This window comes from Erpetoichthys calabaricus, chromosome 2 (genome assembly GCF_900747795.2).
Source record: "Erpetoichthys calabaricus chromosome 2, fErpCal1.3, whole genome shotgun sequence".
Taxonomy (NCBI): Eukaryota; Metazoa; Chordata; class Cladistia; order Polypteriformes; family Polypteridae; genus Erpetoichthys; species Erpetoichthys calabaricus.
In genome coordinates, this window is record NC_041395.2 from 329690069 (window position 1) to 329710635 (window position 20567).

At 36.7% G+C, this 20567-nt stretch overlaps 1 protein-coding gene across 1 annotated transcript in view; it reads right to left on the minus strand.

The window, feature by feature from the left end:
- The window catches only part of ptprjb.1 (protein tyrosine phosphatase receptor type Jb, tandem duplicate 1), a 111792-nt gene extending 93590 nt beyond the window's left edge, over positions 1-18202 (minus strand). Inside the window, exons 1-2 of the mRNA XM_051923414.1 lie at positions 17979-18202; positions 16723-16776 (exon numbers count right to left, since the gene is read on the minus strand). Coding sequence (XP_051779374.1) covers positions 16723-16776; positions 17979-18198 — 274 coding nt within the window. The 5' untranslated portion in view covers positions 18199-18202. The remainder of the gene's footprint in view (positions 1-16722; positions 16777-17978) is intronic.
- Positions 18203-20567: the final 2365 nt, after the last annotated feature.

The following is a 20567-nucleotide window of genomic DNA, read 5'->3' on the forward strand; positions in this document are numbered from 1 at the left end:
TTTCCTGCCTTGTGCCCTGTGTTGGCTGGGATTGGCTCCAGCAGACCCCTGTGACCCTGTGTTCGGATTCAGCGGGTTGAAAAATGGATGGATGGATGGATGTTCCTGCCTTGTGTTTGTTTCTTGCTGGGATAGGCATCAGGTGGACTGCATCTGCCCTTGATATGCAGCCCTCGATATGCTGGTTGGGAAGATGATTGAGATGTATACAGGGCTTGAAGTGGGGTAGTAAGAACCAACACACCATACCGGGTTTTCTCCAATTCAAGCTTTGGATGTTTGGCCATGATATCTGTTCAGTTATTGTCACTTAGTTGGTTTCTACACATGCTCAATATTTAGTCTCACTAAAACATAGTTTGGAAGGGAGTCCAGCACTTCACCAACTACAGGACCAGTCATGGAGCTGCTGAAGGTGACGGCTCAATGGCAGAAGAGCTGAACCACTTCTTCGCTCACTTTGAGGTGGAACTACCAGAGACAGCTGTTACACATGCAGCAGCAGCTCACAACAACATCACCCCCACCCTTAGGGTGAAGGAACACAAGGTGAGATGCTCGCTCCAGGCTGTCAATCCTAGGAAGGCAGCAGGTCCCTGGACGTGTGCTGAGGAGCTGTGCAGAGCAGCTGGCCGGGGTCTTTATAAAGATCTTTAACCTGTCACTCTCCCATGCCTCAGTTCCTCCCTGTCTGAAATCCTCCATATTACTCCTTTTACCAAAAAAATCACCCATAACTTGAATGACTATCAGCAAGTAGAGCTCACCCCGGTGTTGATGAAGTGTTTTGAGAGACTGGTCCGGAGTCATATCATGTCCTTCATCCCTCCCACCTTTGATGCACACCAATTTGCTTACAGGGCTTACAGATCTACTGAGGATGCTGTTGCTGCTGCTCTCCATGCTACCCTGTCCCATCTGGAGCACCAGGGGAGCTACACACGTCTCCTCTTTATTGATTTTAGCTCTGCTTTTAACACCATCCTCCCTCATAGATTGGTGTGTAAGCTGCTAGCCCTGGGACTCCCGTATTCCACCTGTATATGGATTAAAGACTTCCTGACATACCACACACAAAGGGTTAGGGTGGTCCCTCACATCTCCTCGGCCATCAGCATCAGCACCGGCTCTCCTCAGGGCTGTGTGCTGAGCCACCTGCTCTTCACGCTGTACACACATGACTGCGCCCCTGCCCACCACAGCAACACCATCGTCAAATCTGCAGACGACACCACTGTGGTGGGGATCATTTCTGGGGAGAATGAGTCCGCCTACAGGGACGAAGTGGAGTGGCTTACAACATGGTGCACTGACAACAACCTGCTCGTTGTGGACTTCAGGAAAAGAAAAGAGGGGACTGTGTGGAGAGGGTGTCAGACTTCCGGCTTCCTGGGAGTCCACATCATGGAAGACCTGTCTTGGGGTGCGAACACAGCTGAGCTGAAGAAGGTTCAGCAGAGACTTTATTTCCTGAGAGTCCTCATGAAAAATAACATCCCTCAAAAACTGCTGGTGTCCTTCTATCACTGCTCTATCGAGAGTATCCTGTGCTACTGGCTCCGCGTGTGGTTTTTCAGCTGCACAACAGCACAGAGGAAAACACTTCAGCAGATCGTAAAGACGGCCCAACAGATCATCGGCTGTTCTTTACACTCTCTGGATGAACTGCACAGCTCTCGCTGCCTCAGGAAAGCAGAAAACATCCTAAAAGACTCCTCACACCCCGCTCATGACATGTTCCAACTGTTGCCATCAGGCAGAAGACATAGGAGCATCAAATCAAAGACTAATAGACTGAATAGTAGTTTCTACACTGTTGCTGTTAGGGCACTGAATGCCACCTAATCACCTCCAATGCTGCAGTGCAATAGATGACATTTTGTGCGACAGTGTTCATGTGCAATAAGGTCTTATGTTGAATGTTTGTGTTCTACCTTATTTCTTCTTATCCTTTCCTATCCTTTTGTAATTATATTTACAAAGGGGCTTCGCCCCCTGCTCACTTCGCTCGCCAACCCCCGTTTTTGTTTTTCCGGATACACACTTTTAAGATTTTTTGTTCTTTGAATTGTTGCTATTTCATTAGTTTCACTTTTATTTCAGAACTTCTGTAAAAACAATATTTGGAATCTTTCGAGTCCCAACGTGCTAAATCTTTTTGTTCTTTATTATTTCACCTTATACAATTTCTTGTATTAGGAATTTGGTAGTTTTCGCATACCCCTTGGGGTCAGAGTGCAGGGTCAGCCATTGTACAGCGCCCCTGGAGCAATTACAGGTTAAGGGCCTTGCTCAAGGGCCCAGCAGAGCAGTGGCCTTTTTGGCAGTGACGGGGATTCGAACCGGCAACTTTCGGGATACCAGCGCAGCTCCTTAGCCTCAGAGCCACCACTCCGCCCTATCTTTTCAATGAGGTCAATGAGACATGTGTTTAACGACTTTGTACCATAATTCAGGATAGCTCTCTCTGTTTGGAATTTCAGCAAAGTGACCAATAAATGCATGTGAGGTAAACTCTATCTTTGAAATTCTCTTGACTTAAACTTCAAAGCCTTACAATATTTAAATACTTCTGTCATATCACCTGTGTCCATATATTCAATCTCTTTTCGTTATTTCTCCGAGTAATAATTTCAATTTCTTTGCGCTACTGCGATGTTTACTTTCTTTGTTATGACACTGTCATTTTTTTCTGCTTTCATATTCTGTATCTTGCTCTGCATGTGTTTTGCATTTACGTTTTTTTTGAGGCTTTTGAATTCCAGTTTTCATTATCTCTAACCTGATTTGCATGTGTTTGGCCCCCTTGTTTTTAAACCTTTTTATGAGGTTTTACTTTGTTTTCTACTCTGTCTTTTATTTCTGACCTCGCTTTATCCTGCTTTTATTTTTAAAGACACCTGGGGCCTCATGTATAAACGATGCGTACGCACAGAAATGTTGCGTACAAATGTTTCCACGCTCAAATCGCGATGTATAAAACCTAAACTTGCCGTAAAGCCACGCACATTTCCATGGTACCTCATACCCTGGCATACGCAAGTTCTCCGCTCAGTTTTGCAGACTGGTGGCATCCAGCGTCAAAGCAGTGCTACTGTTCCTATGTGGTTACCCTTTCTTTTTCCTGATCCACATCCCTGACGCGGCTTTATAAATACACTGAAATTAACCGCATATTGTTTATTAGTTTAATGCATCTGATTGTAATTAACCAGTAACAATATAATGGTACACGGAATGGTCAAACTATTCCAAATACCATAACTGCTTTAGCATTGTTACTCTCACTGCACATTCTTTTACTTCTTTCAGCTGCTCCCGTTAGTGGTTGCCACAGCGGATCATCTTTTTCCATATTACTCTCACTGTACCACTCGGAGCAGCTGATCGGAAAGAGAATTATCGGTATACAGCATCAAGCACACGCCGCCTCAGCCATGCTTCCTATTTAAACTGCTTCTCACACAGCAAACGCTTCAAACCTTTCCTGTACGGACCTCGCGGTTCAGAAAGAGTTTCATCCCAATAGCTCTAAATGCAATCAATCAGTTCATCAAGTGCTCCTTGTAGAACTGTTTGTACTTATAAGTACAATCACCTCACTGTAAACTTGCGATACAGTTATAATATTGCACAACCTGAGCTACTTTATAAAGTGCGTATTTACACATGATGATGATATCATTTTTAAGATGAAATGCAGCAAAATATGTTTAACATATTATACAGATAAAACTTTAACTTCATTTAAATAATCTATATTGTTAATAATTACAGGAAACGGTGTCACTACGGTAGCAAGGATCTGGTGCTCTGTTCACGGATTGTTCCTGCCTCACACTGTATGCTTCACTGGGACTGGCGTGAAGGATAGAATAATATACTACAAAGATATTTCAATGTTCCTTAAAAGTTTTGAAGAATCGGCGTTATAAGTTTACAGATGACTTAACGTCTATTACAGAGCTGATTGTGTGGCGATTGGGTATTTGGAGAAAGAAAAGTAAGGACAGGAATTGGGGGTTAGTACTTTGAAAGAGACAGTACTGCTACAATATCATCAATATTTCACTGAAGGTCGCGCACAATCACTGCACCACCGTGTTCCCATGTTTAATAACATGCTTTAACTCCTATCATCATGAAAATTATATCAAGTATACATAATAATATTACGAACGTAATGGATTTTGTGTCCTGTCGGAGGAAGAGAAAGCCGGTAAGTACGTAGTGATTCACACACATAAAGCACATAGAAGATCAAATACAAAACAAAGCATTTAACATGCTACTTTAGTTACGATGGGATTTGAAAAACTAGTAAATTAAATGATTTTAAGATGAAGTTTATGATGTTCTACTTTAATGACAAATTAAACTACGTGATCAAAGTGAAAATTTCGAGATCAAAGTTGACATTTCAAGCTGTTTTTCCCACTGTGTGCCTATTTTTGTTTTCTCTGTACCCTAATAAGCTTTCATATGAAACTCAGACGGTGGGCTACAACTCGGCTTTTCATGGCGAATTTGATATCTGACAACTTCTTTTTTATTTCGGGCACTGTGCGACTTTGTGAACTTGAGCTTTCGAGTTTCTCCGACACGCTATGTCACTCAATCAACTTCCTTTTCTTGTTTATACCACTATTTAAACCAACAAATAGTACGTTTTTCTTTGCCTCCACTTGGTATTTGCTGAAATTCTTATATTTCCCCCCGTGCTTTTCCCATTGTCTTTTCACAGAAGGCTGAGTTTAAGGGCTATTTATATTGATTTGCATATTCAAAGAGGCGTAATTCTGGGAGGAGTTGGGGTGGGACAGAAGGTGTGTGCACATGTGTTACTTTTCATGCTGATCGGGATTTATGTGGCGGAAGAACAGGGAAGTTTGCGTACGCACAGATTCCTGCATCTGGATTTTTCTGTGCGTATGCACATTCCCGCTTTTGTGCTTACGCCATGTTATAGTGTGAGTTCTACGCACAGCCTTATACATGAGGCCCCTGGTCCATGGTGATTATCTTCCCTTCTTCGAGTAATAATTTCAGTTTGTTTGTGCTCCTGCAATCTTTACTTTCTTTTTTTATACTTCCTAATTTTCCTACTTTCATATTCTTTAACTTTCTCCACATGTGTATCACGCCATTTTTTTTTTGAGCCTTTCAAATTCCACTGCTTTTATAATCTCTAACCTGCTCTGCATGTGTATAGTGCAAACGTCCTGATTGGACGTGCTTTTTTTCAATTCCACTTGTTCCAGGCTGATAATTACTTTCCTTATTTTCTGAATTTGCACCTAGATTATTCTTTTACTTTTTGTCTCTCCAACGCTTTTGAGTCTCTTTTCTCCACGCTGCTTTCTTCTTCGCTTTGTCGTCTACGTTTCATTTATAATGCATTGTCCTTATACGCTTTATACGCGCTGAGAGACCTGGATCTGTGTGTACTCAAAGCCAAAACACGAGTGTGTGTGTTGCTGGCTGCCCCTGCTCTTATTTATTTGGTAAGTAGGGCGCGTCTTGCAAGAATCTTATGTTCTACGTCATCGTGAGACGGTCCTGGGTCAATCGTCTGGACAAAGTCTCATGTTTAAGGTCCCCGCGAGACATTCGGTGGCCAATCTCTCTAGTCTCGCGGGTCTTTTAAGTGTCTTCTGTGATCTTAACATGAAGATCACATATCGTAGCTGTAACTGTTTCTCTGCAGGATTTTTTTTTATAATAGAGAGATTTATATTTTGACACCGCAGGGACTGCACCTAATTTCATTGTATTTCTTACAATGACAATAAAGATATTCTGATTCTGATTCTGAACATTCAAGTGCTTTATCAATCCAGCCAGAGCCGGCAGTATTTCCCATTTGGTAAATATGAGATTATAAGTGTGTTTTTTTTTTTACACTATACAGAGCAGAGAGAACACAGGTACTGCAGAGTAAGACAATCAGTGAAGCTGGAAAAGAATTAAGGCTTACAGTCAATCTCCTTTTAAAATAGCAGAATTTCAAAACAATTGTTTGCTTTTTGCTATTGTTCTTCTTAAAACAATAAGGATATGTTGTTTTGCAATATGGATGTAATCTCAAGACACAGATCAATACTCGATTACCTTTTTGGCTTGGAGAATGGATGTATTTGGTAAGTTTTAAGACATTTTTTTTATCACACATACAGTACCATGGTATGATGTAAGAACAGACAAGGTATTTTTTAAAATTTATAAAAAACAATTTACTTTAGAACACAGTTTTATGTGGCAAATTAATATATACTACGATTGTGAAGAAATAAGTTCAACTTAAAAAATACCAAACTTTTCCTTTAACAGCACTGTTATTAGAAGTAATAACTGATTTGTTACTCAGTCAATGTATTAATCTACATGCAACAGTTTTCTTTGGGAAGGAACCATAGAAGTAATATGTATATAGTTGGATATTCTAAGCAGGAAATGAAGATGTCTTTACGTCACTTCCTGTGAATGACTTCAGCCATTCGTTCTTTCATAGAAGATAATAGATTTACAAATATATTTGTATTTATATATTCCAATGTGGAAATAATGCAGTCTCACAGTCACGCATCCAACATTTTTTTCAAAGTTTAAATTACAAATAGTTGCCACCGCTTCATGTGAAGTATCAATAGCAGCTAATACAGTTAGTAATCATGTTTTGGTTTTTCTTAGTTTGAGTAAGGCAGTCGATTTCTGTCCAAATTCTCGATATTTTACCTTTTTACCCAGGCATTGTTGTATTTTTCCGTATTTATTTTGTCCATATGTGTTAATTTATAGAATATGAAAAATGTCAGCGATTGTTTGTGGCATATATGTTTGCTGTGATTAAGATGTCAGCAGTGTTGGTTATATTATATAAACAGTATTTTATTCATGTTTATCAGGTGGCTTTCCTACATAGATGATTCTTAGATACATTTGTGTTTGTGAATTCCGGCTGGAATAGGTGTCGCAGCTAGGAGACAGGGGGTGTTGAAAAGGTAATGATTACCCAGGGCCCAGAAGATGGGCCTTTGAAGCCTGGAATGAAAAGTTTGTTTTCAAGGGTAAGGGGCCCAAAATGACTGCTTATGTATAGTTCTGTGCTACATCCCTACAGCTGGTGTTAACCCTGGTGTGGTGCTGACCTTTTATACAAGTAGAAAAGAACCTGGAGCAGACACGGATGGACAGAATTCAGCTGTAGATTCTGAAGCGGCCACATTTTTCTATGAAACTAGAGCCTTATTTCAAAGACATTCAGCTGCACAGCCAGTGCACAGAAGTGGAGGTGATGAATAAGTAACCTTCATTATCATGATACAGAATAACTCATTACATAATTAAAAATTGTATGGTTATCACAATTAATTCATTATAGTACTTTATATCCAATTTTCACTGCAAGGTTTTTTTTTCTTGTATTTTAATTTTAATATGCATGTACTAATTAAAATATGATGCATTAGTTGTATAATAGGCTAATTTATGAAACATAACCATCTGCTGTATGTTTATAGGAATATAATATTTATAGGTTGTTTAAACACATCTTTAAATATGCAAGCGCTCTGATATCTGTAAATCAATTAAAAACACCTGTAAATCATTTAAAGATATCTTTACTTCATTTAAACATGTCTCTAAATCATTTAAAGATATATTTAAATATGCAAGCACCCATTTAAAAATATCTGTTAATCATTGACAGATACTGTATCTCTAAATACATTAGAGAGTTCAAGTTGTGGATATCTGTATATCTGATCATTTCTTCATTCTGTTTAACATGGAAATACTGGTAAATAGAATTATAGCATATTCTTAAAAATGTTAATTTGATGCATTCACAATGTCTAAATTTGCTAATATTCTCAATAATCAGTGTAAATTTAGTGTTTGTCCTAACACAGTCATTAATATTCCCAGTAAGGTAGAATGTTGTTTTTCTAAGGTGAGAACTGTAGCTGACACAGTCCCGCTTGAAAAAATCCTCTAGCACTAAAACACCTTGGAAAACGGGATCTTAAGAGAAAATGCCATAGTACTGAGAGTAGATGGAGAAAAACAAAATTAACAGTCCACTGCAAAATATTAAACGCACATATAGATGAATAAAAAAAGCACTCTGTCTTGACAGGCAGTCTGATTTTTATAAAATTATAAATGATAATGCTGGAAATCCAAAAGTTTTATTCTCAATGACTGATGTTCGTAACCACCAAAGTAAAAACATTTATATAGCATAGTGCTGAAAGAATAGGCAAATTTGACACTGGAAAAGGTATGACAACTAAACGATAATAAACTAGCATATAACTAAACTGAGATATGCATAAAGATAGATAGATAGATAAAGTACTAATAATCCAAATCAGTGTATTCAAAAAGCAAATTAAAATACACTTCCTCGTTGTAAGACTTGTGAAAACTTTGTAAAAGTATTCTCCATATCATATTTTGGAACAGAGGTCATACAGAGCATAAAAAAAGATCCAAACACATTAACAAATATTTTAATTCAAGCTGATGCAATTAGTCTGAACAAAAATGTGCATATTTATTTAGATACATTTCAAGATCCAACATTCAGCCCATGTAAAATGAAGAGAAACGCTGGACAACACTTCAGATATTCAGTCATTCTATCACAGGTACAATGACAAACACATTTACTTGAGTCCTTCCACCATAAAATGTGCCGTTTGATTTTACATGGAAAAGGAGTTCAGTCCAATGTAGTTACTTTACATTTTGCTCCACCAATTGCCATTCCAAATAAACAGAAAACTAAATTGAAAAAGTAGGTCCAGGAAAATAAAGCATGAAAATACATGTAAACGGAAAAACAACAAATTTATTACTCTTGAAATACTGACTTTCAAAAAAATATGACACTTCATTGTCACTTACTTGATGTAGTTGTGGATGCTGTTGAAACACTTGTCGTTGCAGAAGTTGCACTTGCTGTTAAAAGAAAAACACGGCCAATATTAACGACCACCTACCTCTATGCCGGAAAAAATATTAATCAGTCTTGAGGACACAGACAGCATTTCCATAATATATAAAGCAATTTTACAGTCCCTCACTTTCAAAGATCAAAGAGGACAGTGGGAAAAGGATTTGTCGCTCAACATATCAGAAAAGGAATGGAAGTTAGCAATGCACAGAATTCACATGAGCTCCATATGCGCAAAGCATAGAATTATTTAACTCAAAATTATATATCAAGCACATCTGTCTCATTTAAAATTGTCCAAAATGTTTCCAGGGCAAGATGCAACCTGCAAACGCTGCAATCAAGATCCATCCTCATTGAGCCACATGTTTTGGGCCTGCACCAAATTAACATCATTCTGGACCAAAATCTTTAAATGCCTTTCAGACAGCCTTTGTGTCACAATCCCACCTAATCCATTAAGACCTGTGTTTGGTGGGCTCACAGATGGGCTTAAAGTGGAGAAGGAATAACAAACTGTAATTGCCTTTACTACACTATTGGCACTTATCTTGCTCAACTGGAAGAATCCTAACTCTCCTATTCTAAGTCAGTAGGTAACTGATGTTATATAATATGTGAAATTGGAAAAAATCTAATTCGCCCTTAGAGGATCAGTACAAAACATTTTCAAAACCTGGCAGGATCTGATCAATAACATTTTAGAATAAGCATTTAAACTGAGGAAGCAGGTTCTCTCCCCTCCTTTACTCCATTAATCTTTATTCATTTATTAATTTATCTATTTACTTATTTTGAATAGCTTAAAGTTTTACTCTGCTGGCCTTGCTCTCCTTCTCAGGGGTGGCAGTTGATTTCTTTCACACCTATTTTTGTAAAATTTGACTTATTCGTATTGGAATGTTATTTGATTTTAATATAAGCAATAAAATTTTAAAAAATCCAGAACATGCTTTCATGTTTTTCACCTAATTCTTGCATCACTACATTTTTGAAAGTTGTATATTAACCATAAAAACGAGGAGAAAAACAGGAAATATCTTAGAATGTCAAGGTGAATAGCAGAAAACACAGAAGTGGTCACTTCTCCTACATTTTAACATTTATGTAAATTTAATATTAGAAGAAAGTTACTTCAATCCAGTAAATCCAAAACTAGTTCTAGCTATGAACCTAATCATACCAAAGTGCATTTTATATTAAGACAAAACTAATCTGAAATAGATGCTTCAAAAATTGTAAGGTTGAAAATACTTTAACAAGTAATAAGGCACAATATAAAAATTTTGAAATAATAACACTTAAAAAAAAGAAAAGCACTGTCACGTACTTGGCAAAGTTGTGGTTGTTTTTGAAGGAATGGTTGATGTAGGAGATGCAGTCGCTGTTAAAACAAAAAATGCACATTGTTGCAGACTGTTCCTTCATTACTGTAATAGCAGTATTACTGTTTATAATAAGTAAGTAGCCAATTGATGGATACATTTGCTCTGCATGCGACACAGTTTCTCTTTGACGCAGGCAATTAAACAAATATGCCTGTGCCTACATACTGTAGGCAATAAGGGAATATGGGGAAGACAGTGAGAGAATTAACTGTCATGTTTTCTGCAAAATGATGAAATCTTTTTTAATATAATTTAAGGAAATTTCTAATCCAAGAATTAGCATTCATGTATATCTTCCAACATAGCATACTAAGTGGGTTTCACTGTCATTAAACTCTCTAGTAAAATTTTAAAAAGAATAGCTTACAATAGTTCAAATATAGCATATCCCAATAGAACAACAAATAGGAAAAGTGAAATTGAGAAGATTTCCTCTGTCATATGTGTACTGTACATGGAAAGGCATTTGGAGAACATTCTAGGATTTTCGCAACTACTACAGTAAAACCTAAAGAGCAGGAAACTACAGGACAAAAACATTCATATAGACTAGCGCTGAAAGAAAAGGCTAATCTGACACTGGAAAAGGAATGACAGCTAAACGATAATAAACTAACATATCACTAAACTAACGTATTCAGAAAGTACTATTAATCTACGTCAGTGCATTCAAAATGTACATTAAAATACACTCCCTCATGGTAAGATTTGTGAAAATGTTGTAACAGTATTCTCCATATCATATTTTGAAACAGAGACATAGAGAGCATAAAATGATCCAAAAAGATTAACAGATGTTTTTATTTAAGTTGATGGAAATACTTTGATAAAAACAGTGTGCATATTTAATTAGGTACATTTCAGAATCCAACATGCAGCCCATGTAAAACGAAGAGAAAGACGGGACACCACTTCAGATATTCAGTCCTTCTATCACAGGTACAGTGACAAACAAGTTCACTTAAGTCTTTCCCCCATAAGATGTGCCACTATATTTGACATTTAGAAGGAGCTTCTGTCCTATGTTATTACTTTACATTCGGTTCTACCAAGAGCCACTCTAAATTAACAGAATACTAAAGAGAAAAAGTAGGTCCAGGAAAATAAAGCATGAAAATACACGTAGATGGAATAACAACAAATGTATTGCTCTTGAAATACTGACTTTCAAAAAAATATGACACTTCATTGTCACTCACTTGACTTAGTTGTGGATGCTGTTGAACCACTTGTCATTGTAGAAGTCTCATTTGTTGTTGAAAGAAAAACACGGTCAGTATTACCGACAACCTACCTTTATGCCGGAAAAAAATATTAATCAGCGTTGAGGACTCAGACAGAATTTCCGTAATATATAAAACCATTTTACAGTCCCTCTCTTTCAAAGATCAAAGAGGACAGTGGGAAAAGGATCTGTCGCTCAACATATCAGGAAAGGAATGGAAGTTAGCAATGCACAGAATTCACTCGAGCTCCATATGCGCAAAGCATAGAATTATTAAACTCTAAATTATATATCAAGCACATCTGTCTCATTTAAAATTGTCCAAAATGTTTCCAGGTCAAGATCCAACCTGCGAACACTTCAATCAAGATCCAGCCTCACTGGGCCACATGTTTTCGACCTGCACCAAATTAACATCATTCTGGACCAAAATCTTTAAATGCCTTTCAGACAGCCTTTGTGTCACAATCCCACCTAATCCATTAAGACCTGTGTTTGGTGGGCTCACATATGGGCTTAAAGTGGAGAAGGAATAACAAACTGTAATTGCCTTTACTACACTATTGGCACTTATCTTGCTCAACTGGAAGAATCCTAACTCTCCTATTCTACGTCAGTAGGTAACTGATGTTATATAATATGTGAAATTGGAAAAAATCAAATTCACCCTTAGAGGATCAGTACAAAACATTTTCAAAACCTGGCAGGATCTGATCAATAACATTTTAGAAAAAGCATTTAAACTGAGGAAGCAGGTTCTCTCCCCTCCTTTACTCCATTAATCTTTATTCATTTATTAATTTATCTATTTACTTATTTTGAATAGCTTAAAGTTTTACTCTGCTGGCCTTGCTCTCCTTCTCAGGGGTGGCGGTTGATTTCTTTCACACCTGTTTTTGTAAAACTTGACTTATTCGTATTGGAATGTTATTTGATTTTATTATAAGCAATAAAATTTTAAAAAATCCTGAACATGCTTTCATGTTTTTCACCTAATTCTTGCATCACTACATTTTTGAAAGTTGCATATTAACCATAAAAACAAGGAGAAAAACAGGAAATATCTTAGAATGTCAAGGTGAATAGCAGAAAACACAGAAGTGGTCACTTCTCCTACATTTTAACATTTATGTAAATTTAATCTTAGAGGAAAGTTACTTCAATCCAGTAAATCCAAAATTAGTTCTAGCTATGAACCTAATCATACCAAAGTGCATTTTATATTAAGACAAAACTAATCCGAAATAGATGCTTAAAAAATTGTAAGGTTGAAAATACTTTAACAAGTAATAAGGCACAATATAATAATTTTGAAATAATAACACTTAAAAAAAAAGAAAAGCACTGTCACTTACTTGGCAAAGTTGTGGTTGTTGTTGAAGAAATGGTTGATGTAGGAGATGCAGTTGCTGTTAAAACAAAAAATGCACATTGCTGCAGACTGTTCCTTCATGACTGTAATAGCAGTATTACTGTTTATAATAAGTAAGTAGTCAATTGATGGATACATTTGCTCTGCATGCAACACAGTTTCTCTTTGACGCAGGCAATAAAATAAATATGCCTGTGCCTACATACTGTAGGCAATAAGGGAATATGGGGAAGACAGTGAGAGAATTAACTGTCATGTTTTCTGCAAAATGATGGAATCTTTTTGAATGTAATTTAAGGAAATTTCTAATCCAGGAATAAGCATTCATGTATATCTTCCAACATAGCATACTAAGTGGGTTTCACTGTCATTAAACTCTCTAGTAAAATTTTAAAAAGCATAGCTTACAATAGTTCAAATATAGCATATCCCAATAGAACAACAAATAGGAAAAGTGAAATTGAGAAGATTTCCTCTGTCATATGTGTACTGTATATGGAAAGGCATTTGGAGAACATTCTAGGATTTTCGCAACTACTACAGTAAAACCGAAAGAACAGGAAACTACAGGACAGAAACATTCATATAGACTAGCGCTGAAAGAAAAGGCTAATCTGACACTGGAAAAGGAATGACAGCTAAACGATAATAAACTAACATATCACTAAACTAACGTATTCAGAAAATACTATTCATCTATGTCAGTGCATTCAAAAAGTACATTAAAATACACTCCCTCATGGTAAGATTTGTGAAAATATTGTAACATTATTCTCCATATCATATTTTGAAACAGAGACCACAGAGAGCATAAAATGATCCAAAAAGATTAACAGATGTTTTTATTTAAGTTGATGGAAATACTTTGATAAAAACAGTGTGCATATTTAATTAGGTACATTTCAAGATCCAACATGAAGCCCATGTAAAACGAAGAGAAAGACGGGACACCACTTCAGAGTTTCAGTCCTTCTATCACAGGTGCAATGACAAACAAGTTCACTTGAGTCTTTCCCCAATAAAATGTGCCACTTTATTTGACATTTAGAAGGAGCTTCTGTCCAATGTTATTACTTTACATTTGGTTCTACCAAGAGCCACTCTAAATTAACAGAATACTAAAGAGAAAAAGTAGGTCCTGGAAAATAAAGTATGTTAATACACGTAGATGGAAAAACAAAAAATCTATTGCTCTTGAAATGCTGACTTTCAAAAAAATATGACACTTCATTGTCACTCACTTGACGTAGTTGCGGATGCTGTTGAACCACTTGTCGTTGCAGAAGTCTCACTTGCTGTTGAAAGAAAAACACGGCCAATATTACAGATCAGGGTTCGTGTCTTCAAAGCCTCTCAACGAAGGAAGGTCCTTACAGTTGTGACAAGAGCATGTGAGGCTCTTAATGGCTTTCTTCAAACAAGTGACACTCGCAAATGTGTGTAAGAATCGGAGTGTGACATCGCCTACTCTTAGTTCCAACTTTGTACTTAATCCTACCAAAATAAACTCCATAGTAACACAATACTAATTAGTGGATTCAGAAAATGAAAGATGGCAAACGTTTGAACTACCAAGACGATACAATTTAATAATCTTTACATGCTGAAATTGCATATAAATTTAAAAAAGAATACACTGTTACTTACTTGAAGCAGTTGTGGATGTTGCTGAAGTACTTTTTGATGTAAGAGATCCAGTCGCTGTAAAACAAAAAAAGCTCATTGCTATACACTAGGCCTCCTTCACTTCATTAGCATCATTCGTGGGTATAATAAGTGATTTGTCAATTGATGGATACATCTACGCTGCATGCAATAATGACTGTATTTGAAGTAACACATGGAAGAAACATGCATGTGATGTCATGTTGTAAGCAGTAAGGCAAGATACCGTTAGCAGTGATATTAGATTCAACCACAACCTCATTTATTTGGAATTCAAAACATCCATGTATCCAAAGGCGACCCTACAAAGACATAAGGTGGAACGTGGCATGGCTCTACCTAACTTTCAGTTTTATTACTGAGTAGCAAATATACAAGCAATAAAAAAATGGACATGGAGACAAATAGATGAACATACACAGGCTTGGTCCAGTATAGAAAAAAAATCCTGCAGTACTTCTTTATATTCCTTCCTTTGTACAACAATTAATACAAGTTATCGCCAATATACTAACAACCCAATTGTACTTCACTCACTCAGAGTATGGAACCAATGTAGTGAGTATTTTAAGATAGAGTAGCTTTTATCTGTGGCTCCTCTGCATGAGAACCACTTTTTTCCACCCTCAAACATATGCAGTTTTTATTGTCTGGAAAACATCTGGGATTAAATCACTTAGAGATCTGCACATAGACAATGTATTTCCATCCTACAAACAATTACACTCCAAATTTAACTTTCCAGCTACACATTTCTTTCGCTGCCTTCAAGTTAGAAACTTTGTTAAACAGAACCTGCCCAATTTTTCTCACCTCCTACTTACCTCTATGCCGGAAAAAATATTAATCAGTCATGAGGACTCAGACAGCATTTCCGTAATATATAAAACCATTTTACAGTCCCTCCCTTTCAAAGATCAAAAAGGACAGTGGGAAAAGGATCTCTCACTCAATATCTCAGAAAAGGAATGGAAGTTAGCAATGCACAGAATTCACTTGAGCTCCATATGCGCAAAGCATAGAATTATTTAACTCAAAATGACATATCGAGCACATCTGTCTCATTTAAAATTGTCCAAAATGTTTCCAGAGCAAGATCCAACCTGCGAACGCTGCAATCAAGATCCAGCCTCACTGGGCCACATGTTTTGGGCCTGCAGCAAATTAACATCATTCTGGATGAAAATCTTTAAATGCCTTTCAGACAGCCTTTGTGTCACAATCCCACTTAATCCATTAAGACCTGTGTTTGGTGGGCTCACAGATGGGCTTAAAGTGGAGAAGGAATAACAAACTGCAATTGCCTTTACTACACTATTGGCACTTATCTTGCTCAACTGGAAGAATCCTAACTCTCCTATTCTACGTCAGTAGGTAACTGATGTTATGTAATATGTGAAATTGGAAAAAAATCAAATTCACCCTTAGAGGATCAGTACAAAACATTTTCAAAACCTGGCAGGATCTGATCAATAACATTTTAGAATAAGCATTTAAACTGAGGAAGCAGGTTCTCTCCCCTCCTTTACTCTATTAATATTTATTTATTTATTAATTTATCTATTTACTTATTTTGAATAGCTTAACTTTTTACTTTGCTGGCCTTGCTCTCCTTCTCAGGGGTTGGGGTTGATTTCTTTCACACCTATTTTTGTAAAACTTGACTTATTCATATTGGAATGTTATTTGTGTTTAATAAAAGCAATAAAATCAAAAAAAATCCAGAACATGCTTTCATGTTTTTCACCTAATTCTTGCATCACTACATTTTTGAAAGTTGCATATTAACCATTAAAACGAGGAGAAAAACAGGAAATATCTTAGAATGTCAAGGTGAATAGCAGAAAACACAGAAGTGGTCACTTCTCCTACATTTTAACATTTATGTAAGTTTAATCTTAGAGGAAAGTTACTTCAATCCAGTAAATCCAAAACTAGTTCTAGCTATGAACCTAATCATACCAAAGTGCATTTTATATTAAGACAAAACTAATCTGAAATAGATGCTTCAAAAATTGTAAGGGTGAAAATACTTTAACAAGTAATAAGGCACAATATAATAATTTTGAAATAATAACACTTAAAAAAAAAGAAAAGGACTGTCACTTACTTGGCAAAGTTGTGGTTGTTGTTGAAGAAATGGTTGATGTAGGAGATGCAGTCGCTGTTAAAACAAAAAATGCACATTGCTGCAGACTGTTCCTTCATTACTGTAATAGCAGTATTACTGTTTATAATAAGTAAGTAGTCAATTGATGGATACATTTGCTCTGCATGCGACACAGTTTCTCAGGCAATAAAACAAATATGCCTGTGCCTACATACTGTAAGTAATAAGGGAATATGGGGAAGACAGTGAGAGAATTAAATGTCATGTTTTCTGCAAAATGATGGAATCTTTTTGAATATAATTTAAGGAAATTTCTAATCCAGGAATAAGCATTCATTTATATCTTCCAACATAGCATACTAAGTGGGTTTCACTGTCATTAAACTCTATAGTAAAATTTTAAAAAGAATAGCTTACAAAAGTTCATATATAGCATATCCCAATAGAACAACAAATAGGAAAAGTGAAATTGATAAGATTTCCTCTGTCATATGTGTACTGGATATGGAAAGGCATTTGGAGAACATTCTAGGATTTTCGTAACTACTACAGTAAAACCTAAAGAGCAGGAAACTACAGGACAAAAACATTCATATAGCCTAGCGCTGAAAGAAAAGGCAAATCTGACACTGGAAAAGGAATGACAGCTAAACGATAATAAACTAACATATCACTAAACTAACGTATTCAGAAAGTACTATTAATCTACGTCAGTGCATTCAAAAAGTACATTAAAATACACTCCCTCATGGTAAGATTTATGAAAATGTTGTAACAGTATTCTCCATATCATATTTTGAAACAGAGACCATAGAGAACATAAAGTGATCCAAAGAGATTAACAGATGTGTTTATTTAAGTTGATGCAAATACTTTGATAAAAACAATGTGCATATTTAATTAGAAACATTTCAAGATCCAACATTCAGCCCATGTAAAATAAAGAGAAAGAGAAAGACGGGACACCACTTCAGATATTCAGTCATTCTATCACAGGTGCAATGACAAACAAGTTCATTTGAGTCTTTCCCCCATAAAATGTGCCACTTTATTTGACATTTAGAAGGATCTTCTGTCCAATGTTATTACTTTACATTTGGTTCTACCAAGAGCCACTCTAAATTAACAGAAAACTAAAGAGAAAAAGTAGGTCCAGGAAAATAAAGCATGAAAATACATGTAAATGGAATAACAACAAATTTATTACTCTTGAAATACTGACTTTCAAAAAAATATGACACTTCATTGTTACTCACTTGATATAGTTGTGGATGTTGTTGAACCACTTGTCGTTGTAGAAGTCTCACTTGCTGTTAAGAGAAAAACACGGCCAATATTACAGATCAGGATTCGTGTCTTGAATGCCTCTCTACGTAGGAAGGGCCTTACAGTTGTGACAAGAGCATGTGAGGCTCTTACTGGCTTTCTTGAATAAAGTGACAGTCGCGAATGTGTGTAAGAATCGGAGTGTGACATCACCAGCTCTTAGTTCCAATCTATGTACTTAATCCTACCAAAATAAACTCCATAGTAACACAACTAATTAGTGAGTTCAGACACTGAAAAATGGTAAACAATTCAACTCCCAAGAAGATACAATTTAATAATCTTGAAATGCTGACATTGCAAATAACAAAAGAAATACTTTACTTACTTGAAGCAGTTGTGTATGTTGCTGAAGTACCTTCTAATGGAACAGTTAAATTTACTGCAAAAAGAAATGCACATTGCTGTAGACTAGGCCTCATTCACATCATTAGCATTATTCGTGATTATAAAAAGTGATTTGTCAATTTATGGATACATCTAATCTGCAAGCAATAATGATTATATTTGAAGAAACGCATGGAAGAAACATGCATGTGATGTCATATTGTAAGTATTAAGGCAAGATACTGTTAGCAGTAATAGAATCAACCATTTGCACAGCCTGTAAAATAATGGTAGCCTAATGAATGTTACTTGGGGAGATTTCAAATACAAGAAGAAACGTTCATATGTATTTTCCAACTCTCTATATTAAGTGACTTATACTATAACGCAACTCTCAGGCATAAATAAAAAAGCAAAACTTAATACCATGTGGCTATGTAATAACAAACACTAAAACTGAAACTGACACACTTTCCTATCCCCCACTTGCATGTATATACTATATTAAAAAGGCATTTGGAGACCTTTCTAGAATTTTCAATACCAAATTATAAAGCTAAAAAAGCATGAAACTGTATGATTAAAAAAAACTATTTAGTATAGTGCTGAACGATGATTTGCATTTAACACTGAAAACGGAATTGCGACTCAACCTGGTCGACTTTATGTGAAGTAGGCTACAGATGAACACGGTAATAATGTGCAGATTTTCCTAAAACAAAAAAGTCTCCCTCAGAAAAACGTTTGCAAAATATTGACTTATGTGCCCAAATTTTAATGTAACCAAAAGTACTAACTCCACTTCTTTATTGTCAGATTCATGAAAACTTTATAAAAGAATCCTCACTTGATAGGTTTGAAATAAATGCCAGTAACTGAATGAAAAAGTGTTGAGATTAACAATTGATTTAATTCAAAATGAGGCAGTTATATTAATAAAGATAATTTCCTTTCTAAATTAAATACATTTGAAGAATCAAAATACAGAACATTCGTTGTTTTAAACTTAATTCATGCATCACTACATGTTTAAAGGTTGCATATTACCCTTCAAAACGAGCTGAAACACTGGAAATATCTTAGAATGTGAAGGTGAATAAAAGAAAACACACGAATGGTTCCTTCAGTATATTAATGTTCTTCTTCTTCTTCTTTCGGCTGCTCCCGTTAGGGGTTGCCACAGCAGATCATCTTCTTCCATATCTTTCTGTCCTTGTCATCTTGCTCTGTCACACCCATCACCTGCATGTCCTCTCTCACCGCATCCATAAACCTTCATTTAGGCCTTCCTCTTTTCCCCTTCCCTGGAAGCTTTATCCTTAGCATCTCCCAATATACCCAGCCTCTCTCCTCTGCAGATGTCCAAACGAACGCAATCTCGCCTCTCTAAATTTGTCTCCCAACTGTCAAACTTGAGCTGACCCTCTAATGTCCTCATTTCTAATCTTATCCATCCTCGTCACACCCAACGCAAATCTTAACATCTTTCACTCTGCCACCTCCAGCTCTGTCTCCTGCTTTCTGGTCAGTGTCACCGTCTCCCACCCATATAACATAGCTGGTCTCACTACCGTCCTGTAGACCTTCCCTTTTATTCTTGCTGATAATCGTCTGTCACAAATTACTCCTGACACTTTTCTCCACCCATTCCACCCTGCCTGCACTCTCTTTTTCATCTCTCTTCCACAATCCCCATTACTCTGTTCTGTTGATCCCAAGTATTTCAACTCATCCACCTTCGCCAACTCTACACCCTGCATCTTCACCATTCCACTGACCTCCCTCTCATTTACACACATGTATGCTGTCTTGTTCCTACTGACCTTCATTCCTCTCCTCTCTAGAGCATATCTCCACCCCTCCTGGGTCTCCTCAACCTGCTCCTTGCTATCGCTACAGATCACAATGTCATCAGCAAACATCATAGTCCACGGGGACTCCTGTCTAATCTCATCTGTCAACCTGTCCATCACCATTGCAAATAAGAAAGGGCTCAGAGTCGATCCCTGATTTTATCCCACCTCCACGTTGAATGCATCTGTCGCTCCTACCGCAGACCTCATCACTGTCACACTTCCCTCGTACATATCCTGTACAGCTCTTACGTACTCTGCCACTCCTGACTTCCTCATACAATACCACAGCTCCTTTCGAGGCACCCTGTCATATGCTTTCTTCAGGTCCACAAAGAC